Source organism: Quercus lobata, chromosome 3 (genome assembly GCF_001633185.2).
Source record: "Quercus lobata isolate SW786 chromosome 3, ValleyOak3.0 Primary Assembly, whole genome shotgun sequence".
NCBI lineage: Eukaryota > Viridiplantae > Streptophyta > Magnoliopsida > Fagales > Fagaceae > Quercus > Quercus lobata.
Genome location: NC_044906.1, coordinates 35,164,558 through 35,182,361, shown reverse-complemented (window position 1 = coordinate 35,182,361; position 17,804 = coordinate 35,164,558). Strand labels below are relative to the sequence as shown.

At 37.9% G+C, this 17,804-nt stretch overlaps 1 protein-coding gene across 1 annotated transcript; it reads right to left on the bottom strand.

Moving 5' to 3' along the window:
* Positions 1-16,859: 16,859 nt before the first annotated feature.
* Positions 16,860-17,474, bottom strand: LOC115980813. The gene has a single exon (XM_031103025.1). The coding sequence runs from the start codon at positions 17,472-17,474 to the stop codon at positions 16,860-16,862; it is 615 nt and encodes a 204-aa protein (XP_030958885.1).
* Positions 17,475-17,804: the final 330 nt, after the last annotated feature.

The window sequence follows — 17,804 nt, the reverse complement described above, 5'->3', positions numbered from 1 at the left end:
TGACTAAAGAATGTGATTGGTATGTGGTTTTATAATCTTGAAGATTCGGAGATACGTTTACAATGATGTTATTAATCGGCAAGACTTGTGCAACCTCTTCAACTGTTCCGGGATACAGGTTTTTAAACCGCAAACTGCTTTTTGAATTCGATGTTATCTTAATAGTTGTCCACTAGCCTCAATGCATGCTCTCCACTTGTGCACGAGGCTCTTTTTTTTTTTTTAGTTTAATATCATTATCATAACTTTAGATTTAAGGGTATGTTAGATTATATTGATAAATCAACTAAATATGAGGAAGAAAATTGTCACAACCCAGACTTGTACTTTAGATTTTAGAGCATACCCAATATGCTAATATTAAGTTATATTCAATACTAACACGAACCAACTAAAGCAAAAAATAATTATCAAAATTTCATTTTTCATCTTTCATTTTTATTTCTTGCATAAATGTCATAATATACAAAATTCCATAAAACTTAAAACTTTATTATTTTCAAATTTGCAAGTTTAACAGCTTGACTTAAACTTAAGGTTTTCATGAAAATATTACGTAACAAAACATTTATCAAAAACCTTATATACACACCTAACCCCAAAGATATACAATTAGGGTTTTAAAACAAGCTTAACAGTCTTGGGTTTAAAATTAACATCTATGCTCATAAGAATCAAGTACATCTAGATTCCTTCTATACAACAAAATATTTATACCTTTTATACAGCATAAGAGCTATACAATCTAATAAACGTGAACCATAGATCCCCTTGCCATTTCTAATTCTCTCGTTGCTTCTAGGAAAAGAACCTATGAGCTGAAAAATAATAGGGTGAGTTGCAAAACCCAATAAGGTTTAAGTTACACTAGCATTTAATAAAAATGCATGTAAATCAAATATTTTATAAATATGCCGAATTGATAAATATTCTTCATATAATTCTTAAAATAAATTATGAACTTTCGTTTAAAGATACGCCATTTTCCTTTAATGTAATAATAAAATGACAGAATGAGAAACTTACATTAAATAACTTTTGTTACAACTTTTGGGAGGTTTCAAACACATTGTGCTAGGCATCTAGCATTCCCCACAATACTAGAAAATCCCAGGATCATATCTGAATATATCACACCCTCTTCAATGTGCTCAAGTCATCAACTATGAGGATTAGCTAGCATCCTCCACAAGTTGGCATTTTCCAACAAGGGTGAATACAACGGAGACCTCACCACTTTTAATTGCCAATCAATTAATATTTTCCATGGAAAGCCAGATATATACCCCTACTAACCGAGTTCAAATCATAACAATGGACATAACCCAAAACCAAAGCTTTCTAAAAATCATTCTTTTACATAAACATTTCATAAAAGTAGCATATCCACATCATTCTTAAATGGGAGAGTGTTTGCTACATACTTGTATGTAGCAATTGCTACATAGTGGGTTAGGTGGTAGTGAAAAATAAGTGACAAGTGTCCAAGGGTCCACCTGGTCAAGTGCATTGCACATGACCCTTGGACACTTGTTGCTTCATTCTGCTGCCACCTATTTTATGTAGTAAATCATCTCCCTTCTTAAATATCATGTTTGTGATATGTTTAATAGCACCAATATGCTTAAAAATCATATATAAGATTTCAAAAGTTCATGAACATATCTCTTTACTAAAATTATTATGTATTAAAACATTTTAACTAAAAATGTTGCATACAATCATAATTTTACTAAACAAATCTCATGCTTACCTAATGCCCATTTCACATATACCTTACCTAAAAGCAGAAGACACAAGAGATTATGATAAGAGGAGCTCAAGTGTCCACATTCTCATCACTTAAACAAAGGATCAAAACTTATTACTAACAATTCTTCTTAATTACATAAAATTGCACATGAATCCCAACCTAACTCTCAAACTCAAAAAAAATCTTAATTCCCACCTCAAAGAGGTTCTTCACGGTACCATAAATTCATACATCATATGCTTAAGTGCATGTTTACCAGAAGCATGCATCTAACATAAAACACAAAAACTAAGAAGATTCTTGTCATTTCTTTGAGCATGATAAAGTTCAATCAATTAGAATTCATTTTAAAAGATACTGTACTAAAAGACAAGTCTCAAAGTTGAGTTCCTTTCTTTGAGACACTCAGCCAATGTGACTAATTACTAGTAGTATTTAGGTTATAGTGATACATAAGTCCATTTTTTATTTATTTATTATTATTAGATTGCAATTGAAATTTTATGAATTATTGTTAGATTGCAATTGAAAGTATAGTAGCTGACATATAGTTAATTCCTTAATAACATTAGCCCCTTGTAAAATTTTGCACTTAATCATTACTTTGCTGAAACAGTAAAATCCATAGACCAAGTTATATGTTTATGAAGCTTTAATTTGGCCTTAACAAGCAACATAACGGAAATTTCTTACAGCAACTTTTATATATATTAAACTTATAAACCAACAAGAAAACCTATTCAATTCATAAATTAAATACGTAATGAATCAGCACCTTTCCATAATAATCAGTTAATTTGTTCTATTGAGAGAGAGATTCTGTGAGAGAGGGGAGGGGCTGTTGGTGAGGGTGACATAGGGACGGCACAAGAACAAAAGAAAGAGAACAAAAAGGGGTAGCAATGAAAAGATAAGGGAGAAAGGGGTGGGGCCGTGGGAGTACGTGTCTTGTACAAGGAAAAATGGGCTGATGCCTCACCCCTTTAAAATCAGAATTTCTATTTTACTACTCCTTAATTATGCTCTATTTTCTAAAAAGCCCAACTAATGAAAGAAAATTTCATATAAGCCATTAAGTATTGTTGATTTTTTTTAATTCCTTATGAAAGTAAACTTTACAAAAAATAATTCATCTAAAAAAATAAATAAATCACATTTCTAAAAATTTGAGTAATTATATTATCCCCATTAATTAAGCATATAATTTGGTTGGGAAATTACAAATATCATATTGTAAATCTATTATTATTATTATTACAAATAAAAATAGTTTCTTATATAAATTTATAAAAATAAACATATAAATTTATTTAATATAAAAAATTAATGTACAATTATAAATTCATTCAATGAACTAATACTTTGATAGAAATGCAAACTTTGTTAACCTAAAAGTCTAAATAAATAAATAAAAATCTCAAAGAATGTGTCATATTGCAGAACCTCATATTTTTCCTCTCTTTGCTTTTATATATAAAACTAGTTGTTAACTCATGTTTTGCAAGATTTTACTCTTGAATATTTAAACTTGATTTACTTTACATCCATATCTTGTCAAAGAATGCAATCCTTAAGTATTCAAACTAAAATTAAGAAATGTCAGTTTTAAAACTTAAACAGATTTCAATCCTTCATCATTTTTGAAAATTTTTCTTGGTAAATTTTTGCATTATCAAGAAATTTTGGATACTTTAAAAAAAGAAAAATTAGATTGTTGGATGAAAAATTATAGAGGTTAGTAGCATATCTTGTCAACAATCATAATCTCATAAACAAACAAACAAACAAACAAACAAAAGAGAGAGAGAAAGAGGTGAGACTCGTGAGAGACATTTATACTACTAAAATTATAGAAATTTGTATAAACCACAACAATGACTATTATACAATTATAGAGTTGGACTATGTCCCAACTCTATCACATTCTAAGAGCTCAAATGACCAAAAAAAATAAATAAATAAAAAGTCTATCGAGCACGTACCACCAATAATCCCAACACAATTTCTTTTATATGCTTCCATAGCCGTAATGTATATTTGTGTAATCTATTATAGCAATGTGATAATGTAGCAACACCAAATTTGGCGACACGTACATTATAGCAACGCATGGAGATATATCAACCAATGTTTACATGCAATTTCTTGTTCACAGTCATATCATACAAATAGAGCCAAAGTGGTATTTTTGAAGCCAAGAACTCACCAGCACCACCAACAGCAGAAGCAGAGCAATTTAAAGGACCATAGGTGTACCATCCGTAATAGGACTCAACAAGATAATTCACTCTATTGCAGTGTAGCATGCAAGGTCTGTTTTTCATCTTCCTCCAGTCTTTCTTATTGTTTTTGATCACATAGGAAAAACTAGGTAGAACATGGAAGGTCATACCGTTTCAAATTGTTCACCCTCTCCATAGTCAATAAATTTGCATTTATATTCAATTTTAATCAACTGGAGGAAGTCAGATAACAGGCAATCCTTAGACGGTTAATTTCAAATTGTTTACTTCTCAGTTCATCTAATAAGCCTGTGGGTGCTGGGGCAAAAAGTTCTCCATATAGCATTCCCACATTCCCACACATGGTTAATTTTAAAGACTATTTTTAGCTTGTAAAGATCTCAAAACATAAAATAGGAAAAAATAGGGAAAAGAAAATACAAACACACAGAAAAGAACACTAAAAATTTAACTGTCCACGTACTGACTGTTTGTAGAGGTATGGAACATGCAAGATATTTCGAAAGAAAAAATAAATATTTAGAGAAGAAAAATAATGGAATTTTGGTTGCTTTGAGGGAACTAAGGCCTCCAAATTTGGTAAAATTGACTATTTTGAGGGAGTCCAACCTCCTACACAACTTGTACTTTCAGTGCATAATATTTGATGAATTTTTTTTTTTTTTTTTTTGTGGAAATTCTGTAGAATTCATACACATAATGCAACATTCAATAATGTAAAAGATGGACCAACTTCTCCTAAACCTGCGGCCATAGTAACCATATTCCTAAAACTAGATTACAAAATGGCGGCTTTAGGATTATTTTTTTAGAGTAGTCATTTAGGAGAATTCACGATCACGTACAATATTTTTTTTGTACTTTTTTTTTTTTTAAGGAAAAATGAAATTATGATTATTTTTATGTAATGGGCTGAATGAGTTACAAATTTAAATGGTTAAGGATTTTTATTTTTTGTTTTCGAGTAGGCTTTTTTTTTTAATAATTTGTTCATTGTGTTGTTTCGTTTAGTCTTGTTTTTATTTGGGGTTTTTTTTTGACTAATTTTTATTGTTGTTATTAAGCTTTTTTACATTTGGAGGCCAAAATTATTTTTGGAGTAATGCTACATACACAATATTTTCACAACAAATCTTATACGACAAGTTGTTATTGATTGGTTTAAAAGTGATGTTAGTGTTGGGCCTAAATTAAAATTAGCAATTGTTCACAACATTTTTGGGTTTAAGGGGTTAAGGACTATGTTTGGAGGCCAAAATTACTTTTGGAGTAATATTACATCCACAACATTTTCACAACAAATCTTATACGACAAGTTGTTATTGGTAGGTTTAAAAGTGAGGTTAGTGCTGGGCTAAAATTAAAATTAGCAATTGTTTACTACATAAGATTTATTGTGAAATTGTTGTACACGTATCATTACTCTTATTATTGAACTCAAATTCTTGTGATTTTCAAGTTACAATGTTCAATATTTTTATTAGGGTGGTCACAATAGGTTAGCTTAGTATATAATTTTTTTTTTTTTTTTTTGTTTTGTTTTGTGGCAAAGATATACATTTATTTGCAAGTTAGGGTGGTCCTATGACCTCCCTAGCTTAGAGGTGGAGCCACCAGTGGCAATAATAACTCAAAGGTAAAATATCCTTTTACACTAGTTAGGTTATTCTCAATTGGCAAGAGAATGTAAACATTTTAACACATAAAATGGAATGTGAAATAATCAATGAAAAAAAGTGAGGTTAGAGAATAAACCCTAAGTCAAATATCAACCGTCTACTCTCACTAACCCATAACTCAATCGATGCCTATATAAATAGTAACAATCGATGCCTATATAAACTAGCCACATATATGCTCATCATCATTCTTCTAATTGTTGACAGGTTTTAGCCTTACAAGATAATCAAACAAATGAGAAAAATGAAGACCTAGACAATGTAACATTTGGAGACAAAAAATACCTCACAGAATCATCCAAGAGGAGGAAACTAAGGAGGAAAGCAGCCCCTTTGAGGGCCCCAATGTTTTAATCAAGTCCTCATGATAGGGACATACTTATATGTATCATCATTTCTGATATGTAATTGTAAGATTGTAACTTCTTTACATTTAGTATTCCATTTTACCTTTTAATTAATGTTGAGTGTAACCTGGATATTAGAATTATATTGATGATCATTAAGATGCCTTAGCATTGTTTTGCTACCTTATTTCGTCTAGAAATTCAATTTGTTGTCAAGAACCTCTATAGAACTCCGTTAAGGTCTTATTTTTATGTAATTAGCATATTCTATGACAAAACATACTTCACTTGTATTTGGGTAGTTCTAAGTGGATTTAAAAATATTTTGAAGTACCTTGAAAAGGTTTTTCAAGTAGTAGTATTGAACACATGAAGACTGCACAAAGAAACAAGTGTGAAAAGCTGAAAACTGGTGGCTCGATACTTGCTTCTATTGAGAATCAATGAACCTCGATACCTTTCGATCTTCAAGCTTCATAGATCCAGAATTCTCAGATCTATTTTTTGGCCTATGATGAAAATGCTTTTCTAGGGTTTTGTTCTCTAACCTACTAGATGATATAAAAACGTTTTTTTATTGCCATCATCATACACAAAAACTCACATAAAGAATCTACATACTTCTTGTAAAGTTACTGCGTTCTTATGTGTCTTAAGATTTTGTAACCAAATTGCTTTCTCTTCTACAAGTGTATAGTGAAGAACTTTGCAACCAACAACAAGCTTCAAGTTGCTGGGAGTCAGTCACAGATTGGAGATTTGTGCAATTGAAGAACTCTCTATAAGATCAAGTCTAATTGGAGATTAGTGTAAGGATTCTACAATAGGTAGGTGCTTTGGGATAGATTAGGAGGGTAAGATTCCTTGTACTTGTAATAATTTGATTCTTGATTAGTGGATTCTTGGGAGTAATGACCTGAAATTCATTCGGTAGGGTTTTTTGCCTTGTGAAGTTTTCTCCCATTAGTTAACAAATCACTATGTCAAATTTAATTAATTTTTGCTACACCCTAGATTAGAATTGTGATTTTGTTTGTTACTTTACGTTAGTGCATATAATTTGACCTAATTAATCAATTTAGGTAATTGAATTAATTGGGGTCAATCCAAGGGCTGAGCATCTCAGTAAAAAAATCATAAAGGAATACCTAAAGAAACCAATGTGTAAAATGGAGTACGTTAATGGGTTCTACCATATGTATCCTAAACATATAGAGGAGACCGACTTTTGTGAGAATCATGGCATTATGGTTTGGCTGAAGGGGAGGAAGATTCTTATTTGTGGTGTTCCACCACAGCCCTTTAGGGGAAGCTTTCACTAAGGAAAGTTTCCATAATTAAAGGGTAAAAATGTAGTCATCTTAAGGTGCATGCTAGTAGATAAAATAGAGAACTTTTGTTGAAATCGAGAGCCATCCAATGACCATAGAACCGTGATATCTACAATAGAACCAAAGAAATCTTTTATGGTTATAAAACCTAAAATAGAGAAAGGAGGTCTATTGAGATAGGGATGTCAAGAGGGATGGGTCAGCGGAGTGAAAACTGAGGAACCAAAAGAGAATGATAAAAGGGGGAAACAACAACACAACCATTAGGGCAAAAGCAAAACCTAGCAACACATGGAGAAAGTAGGGAAAGTAAAGAAAATGAGGGAAGGAAACTATCATTTAGAGTAATGTCAACATGCACCCATGGGCAGCGCCATGTATAGTTTGAACCCCCTGAGCTAGCAATTTTTTTTTTTTTTTATAAATATAATATATTTTGTTTTTTTATTTGACCCTCTTAAATAAAAATTTGAACACTTTGACTCTAATTTTTTTAAAACCCACTAGAAATAAGTTTAATTATGATCATCTTAACAATACTGTGATATTTTTAAATACAAAAAAATGCCTAACAACAGTCCAATTTTATCTAAAATCTGGGAGAAATAGTAAGCCCAACAACAAAGTAAAATTTTTTTTTTCATCTAAAATTGGTTTAAAAAACTCATTTAGATCTTAATAAATTTGAAATAAACTAATGGAAAGTTCATAGTTTACATTGTACTATCATTGTAATATTTACATTGTTTCTAAATAAATGTGTACAATGTTGTATAGTTTTTGCAAATGTGTGTAGTATAATTATCTATAATATAAATCTTACATTGATAGTACAATGTAAACATATAATTGTCATGAATTAATAAATAAAAGTATTTTAAGCAGTAATAATTAAAATTCACTTAACAACAACAATTAACATGTTCATTATATTAAGAAAAAATATGTCATATAAACCTGTAGTTTATTTTTTATTCTATTACTAGAACGTACTATAAACAAATTTGTAATAAGTAAACCATTTAGACCGTAAGATTCATATTTACCTAAGATATATCTTTTTACTAACCCCCCTATAGAAAAATCCTAGAGCCACCACTGCATGCACTAGTAGGAATTTCCTCTCTCCCACTAAACCTTCCTCACCTGAATCTCTTGGAGGGAGATGTCTAAGCAAAACCACTTTGATTCGAGTCTAAAACCTCACAAGTCTTATGCAACCTTGGGTCAAAGCATTACATTTGTGAGAGTTGAGCTCAAAAACTCTGCGGCCAACCCATTTTATGAAGTTTATATATATATATTTACACCTGGTGTAACTCTAAGCAATGTTATACCACTCAATATTTTTTAATAGAATGCCAATTTTGACTAATCCATAGTTGAATTACATTATCTTCATATATTCTCCATGCTTGCAAAATTTCAAGGTAATTGAATATCAATAGCCATGTCATCAATCAATTGTTTAAATTCAGATTTTTGTAGTTTAAAATAATGCATAAAAAATGAGTTTATGGATGAAATGGTAAATAACATCCGATTAGCATGAAAATTGACATGCATGTTAATAACGTATAGAACATTGTAAGGGAGTGGGCTGTGCTAGTGGTGTTGGGCTACCTCTTGCTGCACTAAGCCCAAGTTTTCTGGATAAGAGAGTCGGAACCGGCCCAGCTTCAGCTTAAGTTAGTCCGTCTTGTCCGCAAATAAGGCCAAATCTGCCAGAGACGTGTTCACGGCAGGCGAAACTGTTTCAGACAAATCGTAGCAGGCAGACATAATAATAATGAAATAAACAGAAAATATCTAGCCACTTTAATGGGGAATTGACCAAATAGCCCTTAAAATCAATTACAATAACAATACTATTTGTTTTCTTTTTTAACGGAAGAGTAAAAAGGCATAACAGAGGACATCAAATGTTTATAATCATGGGTTAGTCGGAATATTAGAGGAAATCGACCAGAAATTCAATCCGCAAGAGCAGAACCACAAAGGGGAGAACGTTCCTCCTCAAAGCAGTCAATCTCTCAGGAAAGAGTCTTGCCGTAGAGGTTAACCGCCCTGAGGGAAACGGGTCTGAGTGGTTTTCTGCGTAGGTACTCTCGACTTTTCTTACAAAGGGCCAGATTTCATGAGGGAGAGAAGGGACTAATCTACCGGTGCATGCCCACCTTTCTAATTCTCACTATTTCTTTCTTTCTTCTCACTTCATTTTCTTTGCTATTTCATTTAAGTTTTCTATTTTTTAGTCAAAGTTTCGTTGTTCCTCCTCCCTCTGTTCACGGCAAGACCCTCCTTTTATAGTGCCTGCCGTGACCCAATTTTACTGTTTTAACCCTTAACTCCCTTTGTCTGGTCTGGGTGTACTAGCCGACCATCACTGTTCCGTCTGTGTGTCGTCCTCCCATCGCCAGACAAGAAAGAGTATTTTGTTTGCTAGTCTGCCGTGGCACCCTTTCCTCCTACGGTCTGGGTTATTTCTCTCTCCCTATCCCTCATGGCATGCACCTCATGGTTCCAACTCAGCTTGCCCCTTTTGGGTAGTAAGCCATCCCAGCAGGACACCTCCCCTAAAGAGCCTGAGTCGGAACCATAAAAATATATTTTTCCCCTCTCCCCACCACCAAACCATGCCCTCTGATCCTTTGACCCCCCGACCTCACCATGCTCTGTATTGGCTGGGTACAGGCTGGTGGTGCCTGGGCCTTGCGCGTGCCTTCATTCCATATGTGTCCAGAACTTGCCTGCTGCCCATTCGTCTGCCGTGGTCTGGAGACTCGCCGTCCATGTTTTTTGACCTCTTATGTGGGCTGCTCTTTGTTTTCCCACTCCTCTCAGAAGTTGGGCTTTATTTGATGATGAGTCTTACATTTTTTGGCCCATTCCTTAGTTTCCTTTATTTCTTGCAATGTCGTTCTGTTATTCCTGCTATAATAACTTAATCCTCCTGGGCCTCTTTTAGGCCAGCCGTTTATTCCTTCTCTCAGTGGCTTGGCATGGCCACTGGTTTGCTTTTATTTATAGGCTCCTATGTTCCTTTTGGCTTTCTTTTGGGCTTCCTCGGCCCGTTTGCTTTCTTTGGGTTTCCTCGGCCCTTTTGCTAATTCTACATTCCCATGGGCTTTTTACTAACTTCATTGGGCTTCCCTGACCCAATAACCTTATTCTCATCCTTGGGGTTTATGGGCCTGCCATAAACTCCTTACTTTCTTAGTTTGCATTACTTTGAGCCTGCGGTGGCCCTTTCTCGTTTTTCTACCTCATACACTGCCTATAAGATGCTATTTCTCTCTTTCCGGGCTTCTTTGAGCCCACTTGCCTCTTCAAGACCCATTTGTTTATTTCTTGGGCCTGTGATCCATTATTCCTGCCGCTTAGGCCTAATGGTTTTGCTGTCTGCTTTGTCAATTCTTTATTGCCCTTGTTATTGGGCTTTCTCTCTTCCCACCTCAATTCTCACAAATAGCCCTCAACATTTAGCCCCTTGAACATATGAAACGTTCCTGCGGTTCATATGTGAATGAAAAGACGTTTCTGCCCTTCTCTCTTCTCATCTTTTTCTTCTTCTTTTTTCGCGGGTCTTTTTTTTTTAAGCTGTAGACCCCTTCTTATATATATATATATATATATATATATATATATTTTCCTTCCTACTACGAACAGGGTTGTCTCTTCGAATTTCCCAGTTTGGCAGTTATTTTCTAAGCATAGTCGCCACTTCATTAATTTCATCCCATTCTGATGGCTGACCCATCACCTTCCTTTGTACTGTTATTAATGACCTGGGTATTTAAAGAGGAATCCTTCTACACTTTAAATACAAACTCCTTCTTTTCTAAGAACACATATTCTCTGTCTCTTACTCTTCATTATCTTTTCCTTTTCAAACACCCGTACCCATCTTCTCTGACTAAGTCCTCTCACCATGTCACCGGTGAAAAACCAAGGCTCTTCCCGTCGTAAAGGGAAGGCAATCACTTCCGACTCTCCCGCCATTCCTGACGTAAGCGAGGAGACAGAACACTCCGATTTGGAGCAGTCCGCTGGGGAAGAGACACAGCATGACCCCAACAGTGAATGTGCCCCTTTGATCGATCCGTGGTATAAAGCCCACCCTCACTTTCCAAAAGTTCCTGGTGACTATGCGCCGCCGCCATTAGGTCGCGTATGGCTTACCCTTGGCCGGCGAAACCCCGACATCTCTTGGGCTCCGATAGCATCTTCAATCCCCGATCTAGCCATTCGCCAAGGCATCTCACTTCCCGTACTCATTCATTTTGAATTTGGGTCTGGCACTGCCTTGGGTTGGAGAGAATGGGTCGACAGTGAGTTATCTGATACGGGCTTCGTGGGGCTGTTGCAACGAGCCTGCGTCTTGAAAGCTATTGTCTCATCTCGCTGCCTATCGAACTTACGGGACCTCTACAACCTCCGACATTTGGTTCGGCGGTGGTGTAGCACCACCCACACCTTCTTTTTCTCATGTGGCGAACTCACCGTTACCTTTGAAGATGTGGCCAATCAGTTACTCCTGCCCATTCTTGGTGATGCCAATCTTGCCACCTCAGAGTTTTCTCCAGAGGAAGAGGCTATTGAGGCCGAACTAAGGAAAAAGATGGCCGGAAACGCCAAACTGTCATACTGGGTTAGTTCTTCTTCTAAGTTTTTTGTAGCTGCCCGCCGTGCAACTTTTGTTGCGTTTTGGCTTTGTTTTTGGGTCCCACCCCCACTATGCCATAAAGCCTTTGTACTTTCGTTTAGCCATTAAAATATCTGCTAGGGTGAGCCTGCCGTTGGCCCCCATGTTCCTAGGGCATCTGTATGTCCAATTAGACATTCTTCGTAGTGATGAGAGTCAGGCTAGGTCCTGCCATATAGTTACCTCTTCCGTCCACTGTACCATACTGCAGCAGTTGTTATTTAAGCGTTGTGCTCAATACTTGGCAAAGTGCAGATCTGCTCGCTTTGCTAGAGATAAGTACCAGACATGTCTGAGGGTAATTACTGACTTTTGCGGTAGGTTTGAGTCTGATTTTCCGCTTGCTTTCCGCTAGTCTGGCTTAAAGCCCACTGGCTATTCTTTTGATGAAGGCGTTGGTTTTTCTTGGAGGACCTATAGAAACTTGGGTGCAAATTATACATGTATAGATCCTGCCATGGGTTCGTTTGTTGACACCATTGGGACTACTACCCCCTTGGTTAATTTTGATGAAACAGGGATTACTTATCTAGCGGCCACTAATGCCAGATGGCTACCTTACCTAGTCGACAAAGACATTAGTTTTGTTCACTATCCTGCTAACCGGGTGAGAAGGCAGTTTGGGTTAGATCAGGATATCCCTAATGACATTTCCTTCCTTATGGAATCTCCTACTTCAGTCCGCCCTTTCCTGTGGCATATTGCCTTTGAATTTTGGAGGCAGCGCTTTAGTGCCATTACAGTTCCCAGTTCACTAAGGGAGGGCCTCTGTACTCCTCCTATGCACAGTTACTGGCATGCGGTGATGACTACATTTGTGGATGAGCTAGTGGGTAGCCGTGGCTTCTCTTTTATTCCCCCTGATGGGCTAGGTATGGTCATCTCGGTTAACCCTCGCTTGCTTCTTCCTTCCAAGTCTGTTTTAGTGTATGCTAGGAGACAAAACCGGTTAGCCATTTTTGAATGGGACGCAGAGAAAAAAGGATGGTATTGGCATGCTGGTGATTATCCTCCCGGTTAGGAGAAAAAGGTCAAAGTAATAAATATCTCTGTACCAAGTAAGAAAGCTCCTGCCAAGCTTAAATCTGCCGGCAAAGCCAAGCCTGCCACCCCACTACCACCTACAAGTGCTTCCCTGGCTAACAGAACTCGAGGTAGCAAAAGGAAGACAACCCCTCATCCTGTGTCTGCTGCTAAGCGGAGGGTAAATTATCTCTCCCTTTTTTTTGACAAAAATACATTTTAACTTTCTTGCGGCTAACCTTGCTAATTTCCTCTTCCTCCTTCCTTTTAGTCTAAGAATAAAAAGGACTCGTTAGTTACGCGCCCTATCTTGCTTGATGAGCCCGAATCCGAGGTAAGTCTCTTTTCTTCACTTCTTCTTTTTTTTTCTTTTTTGCACGTGTTCCCTCTACTACGTGTCTTTTGTTTTGCTTAATAATTCCTTTGGTCTTCACGTCAGTATTTGTATTCACCTTCTTCCCATTTTTTTTTTAGGAGGAGCCCGAACCTCTATCCATATATCGCCCTACTGCTGAGGAGATTTCTGCCTCCATGGGTGTACCATTGGAAGGCTTTTTTTTATGAGGCCGATGTGGTATTCGCAACACCCGCTCCCTCTACTGCTGCACATAAGGCTCCTGCTAAAGCTCCCACCTCTTCCGCCAAGCCGGTACCCAAAGAAGAGGGTACTCATATCGAAGGGGTTGGTGAGACTACACCTTTGTCCGCCGAGACACCCGTTCCTCCAAAGAGAGCCATTTCTCCTACCACCGTTCAGACCAAGACCGCTCCTTCTGTTCTGCCACTTGTTATTTCGACTAGTGACCCTTTTGCAGCTATCTCCTAGGCTGCAAAGGGCGGTGCTTCCCTCATTGTTACTCCTTCCTCCATTCTTGGTTCCGCTACCTGTGGTCCTGATATGGACTTATCCTCTGAGGAGTCTGATGACATTCTTGAGGATCCCGATGATGCGCCCATCCTGAAGAAGAGGATTTCTAATTCCGATGAAAAGGAGAGTGCTTCGCCCGAGCCTGACTTCATAGGTATGTATCTTTCCTCCCCTGCTCTTTCCTTTTTTTTTGTACTTGCATTTTATTTGCACGCCTATCTCCTTACTTGCAGAGACTTTTGAGGGGCCAGGAATTGCAGCAGGCGTGGAAATGTCTGCTCCTACCACACCCATAGCGCCCATTCCTATCACACCTTCAGCACCCTTTTCAGCCGTACCTACTGCTCCTGCTTCTGCTGTACCTACAGTATTTCTTTTTGCTACACCCGCAGCCCCCATTCCTGGTAGCTCTGGCAAGTTTCCTTTCCCTTTTATTATATCCTTTTTTTTTTTTTTTTTGTAAATCTTCTTTTCCCAGACCACGGCTTCCCATTTTACCTTGCGTTTTTTTTTTATATAAGTCCACTTCCTACTGCCCCTTCTCCGTTTGAGGTGGGTAGCAGTTCCGCCGCCGTCCCAGATGATGCTGCAACCTTCTTTGCCCGCTTTGACCAGCCGGAGGTTAACGACCTTGGCCCGACAGACTTTTGGGCTTCTGGTCCTCCTTACGTGGATTTTTATGGCTTCCGAGTTCCCGAGGATTGCGTTTCTCACTTGGTGATGATCTACAACAGCTGTGGTAATTTTATGCAAGAATTCCGTCTTGGCCGTTCTGCTAGGGAGCATTTCTTGAAGATGTTAGGATGCGTGCTGAACAAAATTGAGCACAACTTTATTGATTCTTTTTCTGCCGAGAGAATCCTGCAGTGGAGGGTCGTGATTCAGGAGCTTATTAGCATGGGCTTTGCTGTGAAGTTTGTTCTCGATCACCTCCGTGAAGTTGCTCGAGCCCTTTTTATGAGGAGAGTTCAGCCAGCCATTGATGCTATAGATGCCCGTATCGAGCTTCTGAAGAAAAAGGTGGCAGATTTGGAGGGTCCTCGTGAGCGCCTTCTTTCCGGCGTTAGTGGGCCCAGTCGTTTTGGAGACCAGACTCTCATTTCCGAACTCCATTGATGATGACGCAGTTCCCTTCCCTTTTCTTTGTTTTCCTGTTTTTGTCATGTCACACATAACACTTATATGTTTCCTATAGTGTTTATTTGGTGTGTGTTTGTCACAGTTTGGGTTTGTAATCATGATACTACACCATACTACTTCTTTTACTATTGCTATAACATGGTGCTAATACTTTGTACTTTTTCATTACATACTCATGAAAGCACGTTACAACTTTTTCTTCTGTGACATAGTCACTTGGAGGAATAAAAAAAAAAAAAGCAGTGAAGGAAATATAAAGTTTTTTTTTTTTTTTTTTTAACAAAAGAAAGGGACAATCACATAACTCTTTTCCCTAAGCATAATAATATTTTAGCCATTTTCCATTGATGGGATCCATCAAGTCCCTGCCATCCACTTGAGTTAGGCGATAATACCCACTTTGATGCGCTTCCCTTATCACAAGGGGTCCCTCCCACTTTGGTGCAAACTTAGATGATCCTGCCAGGCCTCGCCTGACATGGTCTACCACCTTTAACACAAGTTTTCCTTCTGCAAACACTTTTTCCTTGGTCATCCTACCGTAGGCTTCAATCATCTTTCATCTATATCTTCGGCTGCGTTCTTAGGCTTCTTCTCTCTTTTCATCAAGCCCTTCTAGGTCCTCGCACCTTTCTGCCGTGAAGACTTCTCCCTCCTTTTCTTTTTCTCGCATCTGCATGACTCTCAGGGACGGTGTCATTATTTCTGCCGGGCTCACTACCTCAGTTCTATAAACTAAGGAAAAGGGTGAAAAGTCTGTGGCTAACTTTGGTGATTTTCTATAAGCCCAGAGAGCATCTGGCAGGTGTGTCGCCCATCCTCCCGTATACTCTTAGCTCATTTTACTGATGATCTTTATGAGAGTTTTGTTTGTTGCCTCTGTCTGCCCATTCCCTTGAAGGTAATAAGGTAATGACCTATGGTGCTTGACTTGGTAGAACTCTAGCATCCTCTTTACATCACTGTTGACAAATGGCGTGCCGTTGTCACTGATGATCCTGCGAGATACCCCAAATCTCACAATTATATTTTCTTTGATGAAGTTTTCCACTGCTCCCCCTGTGGCCTTGCAGAGTGGCACTGCTTCTGCCCACTTAGTAAAATACTCTGTAGCCACTAATATCCATATATATCCACGTGATGGTGGGTTGACTGGCCCTACTAAATCTAACCCCCAAGTGTGGAAAGGTCATGGGGTGACCATGCTGTGTAAGCCCTATGGATGGGTATGAATCAAGTTGGCTTGTATTTGACAACTGTGACACCTTTTTACAAATTCTGCCGCATCTCTTTTTATGGTTGGCCAGTAGTAGCTCATCTGCAGCAAGCATCTGTAAAACTTTTTCTTCCCCTGGTGTTCACCACATTCCCCTGAATGTACTTCTTTATCATTTCTTTTGCTTCTTTAGGGTCCAAACACCTTAAAGGGTCCCCATCATATCCTTTTTTGAAAAGGACCATGTTATGCAAGAACTAACGTGTTGCCAACCTCTTAAGCTTGTATCTTTCACTGTGCTTTTGTAGCAGGATGCCCTCTGTTAGGTACTGCATGAAAGGGCTTCTCCAATCCTCACTGACAAATACAGCGTAACTTTCCTCCCTGTCTGCCGCAAGCTGGCAGGTCCCACACTGCATTTGGACTTGATCTGTATCTTTACCCATACTTGGCCAATAGAAACCTGCCCTCTAAAGTCTACGGTAAAGACTGACTTCTCTGCAGGACCCGCAAGTCTTGTCATGTATTTCTTTCAATTTTATCTGGGCTTCTTCCTACCCCATGCATCTGGATAAGACCCCACCTAGCAATCTGCGATACAACTCTTCTTTTACCAAGGCGTAGTCTTTTAATATCTTTAATTCTGCTGCATCGTCTCCTTTTATCAAGATTTCCTTTATAGGGATCCGCCAATCCCCTTTGCCCTGTTCCTCCCGGAACTTTTCCTTCAACACCTCAATGATGGATTCTTCCCTCTTGCTGACTTCTATCCTGGTGCTACTCCTTTTGAAAATTATTTGCGAACCCAGTGCGGCTAATGCGTTCGCAAACCGGTTTTCATTTCTCGAAGCATGCTCTATTTCAAAGGTTGAAAATTTTTCTTCCATTCTCTGGGCCATAGCTCTGTACAGGGCTAGGCTAGGCTCCTTTAAGGAAAAGCTTCCCATGGCCTGGCAGACAACCAAGTTCGAATCTCTCAATACTCTCAAATGTTTGACTCCCATTTCGAGAGCTGTGGCAAGCCCGATTAGGTAGGCTTCGTACTCGGTCGTGTTGTTTGAACAGGGGAATTCTAGCTTAAATGACAGCGCCACTACCTTGTCTTCTTCATGATACAAAACTACTCTCACCCCTCCGAAATGGGTAATAGAAGACCCATCAAATTTCATTACCCACTATTCTTTGACCTCTTTTGCCATGGCTACTGCCCCTGGAACTTCATCATCCAGCGAGAATTCTTCCTTTCTTGGAAACTGTGCCAATAATTATGCTATAGCCTGACTTTTCACTACCCTAGGTGTCCACATTCTCAAGTCGTATTGTGATAACTGTAGCAACCACTGGGATATCCTGCCGGAGAGGATCGGCTATTGTAACAGAGCTTTAATGGCATGGGACTTAGTCATCAGCAATACTTCGTAGGCCAAGAAATAGTGACGCAACCTCTGCGAAGCGTATACAATGGCCAAGAGGGATGGGTCAGCGGAGTGAAAACTGAG

Bases quoted from the DNA above. Each gene is read 5' to 3' on its own strand.
- LOC115980813 (XM_031103025.1), bottom strand. From the start codon at position 17,474: ATGAAATTTGATGGGTCTTCTATTACCCATTTCGGAGGGGTGAGAGTA.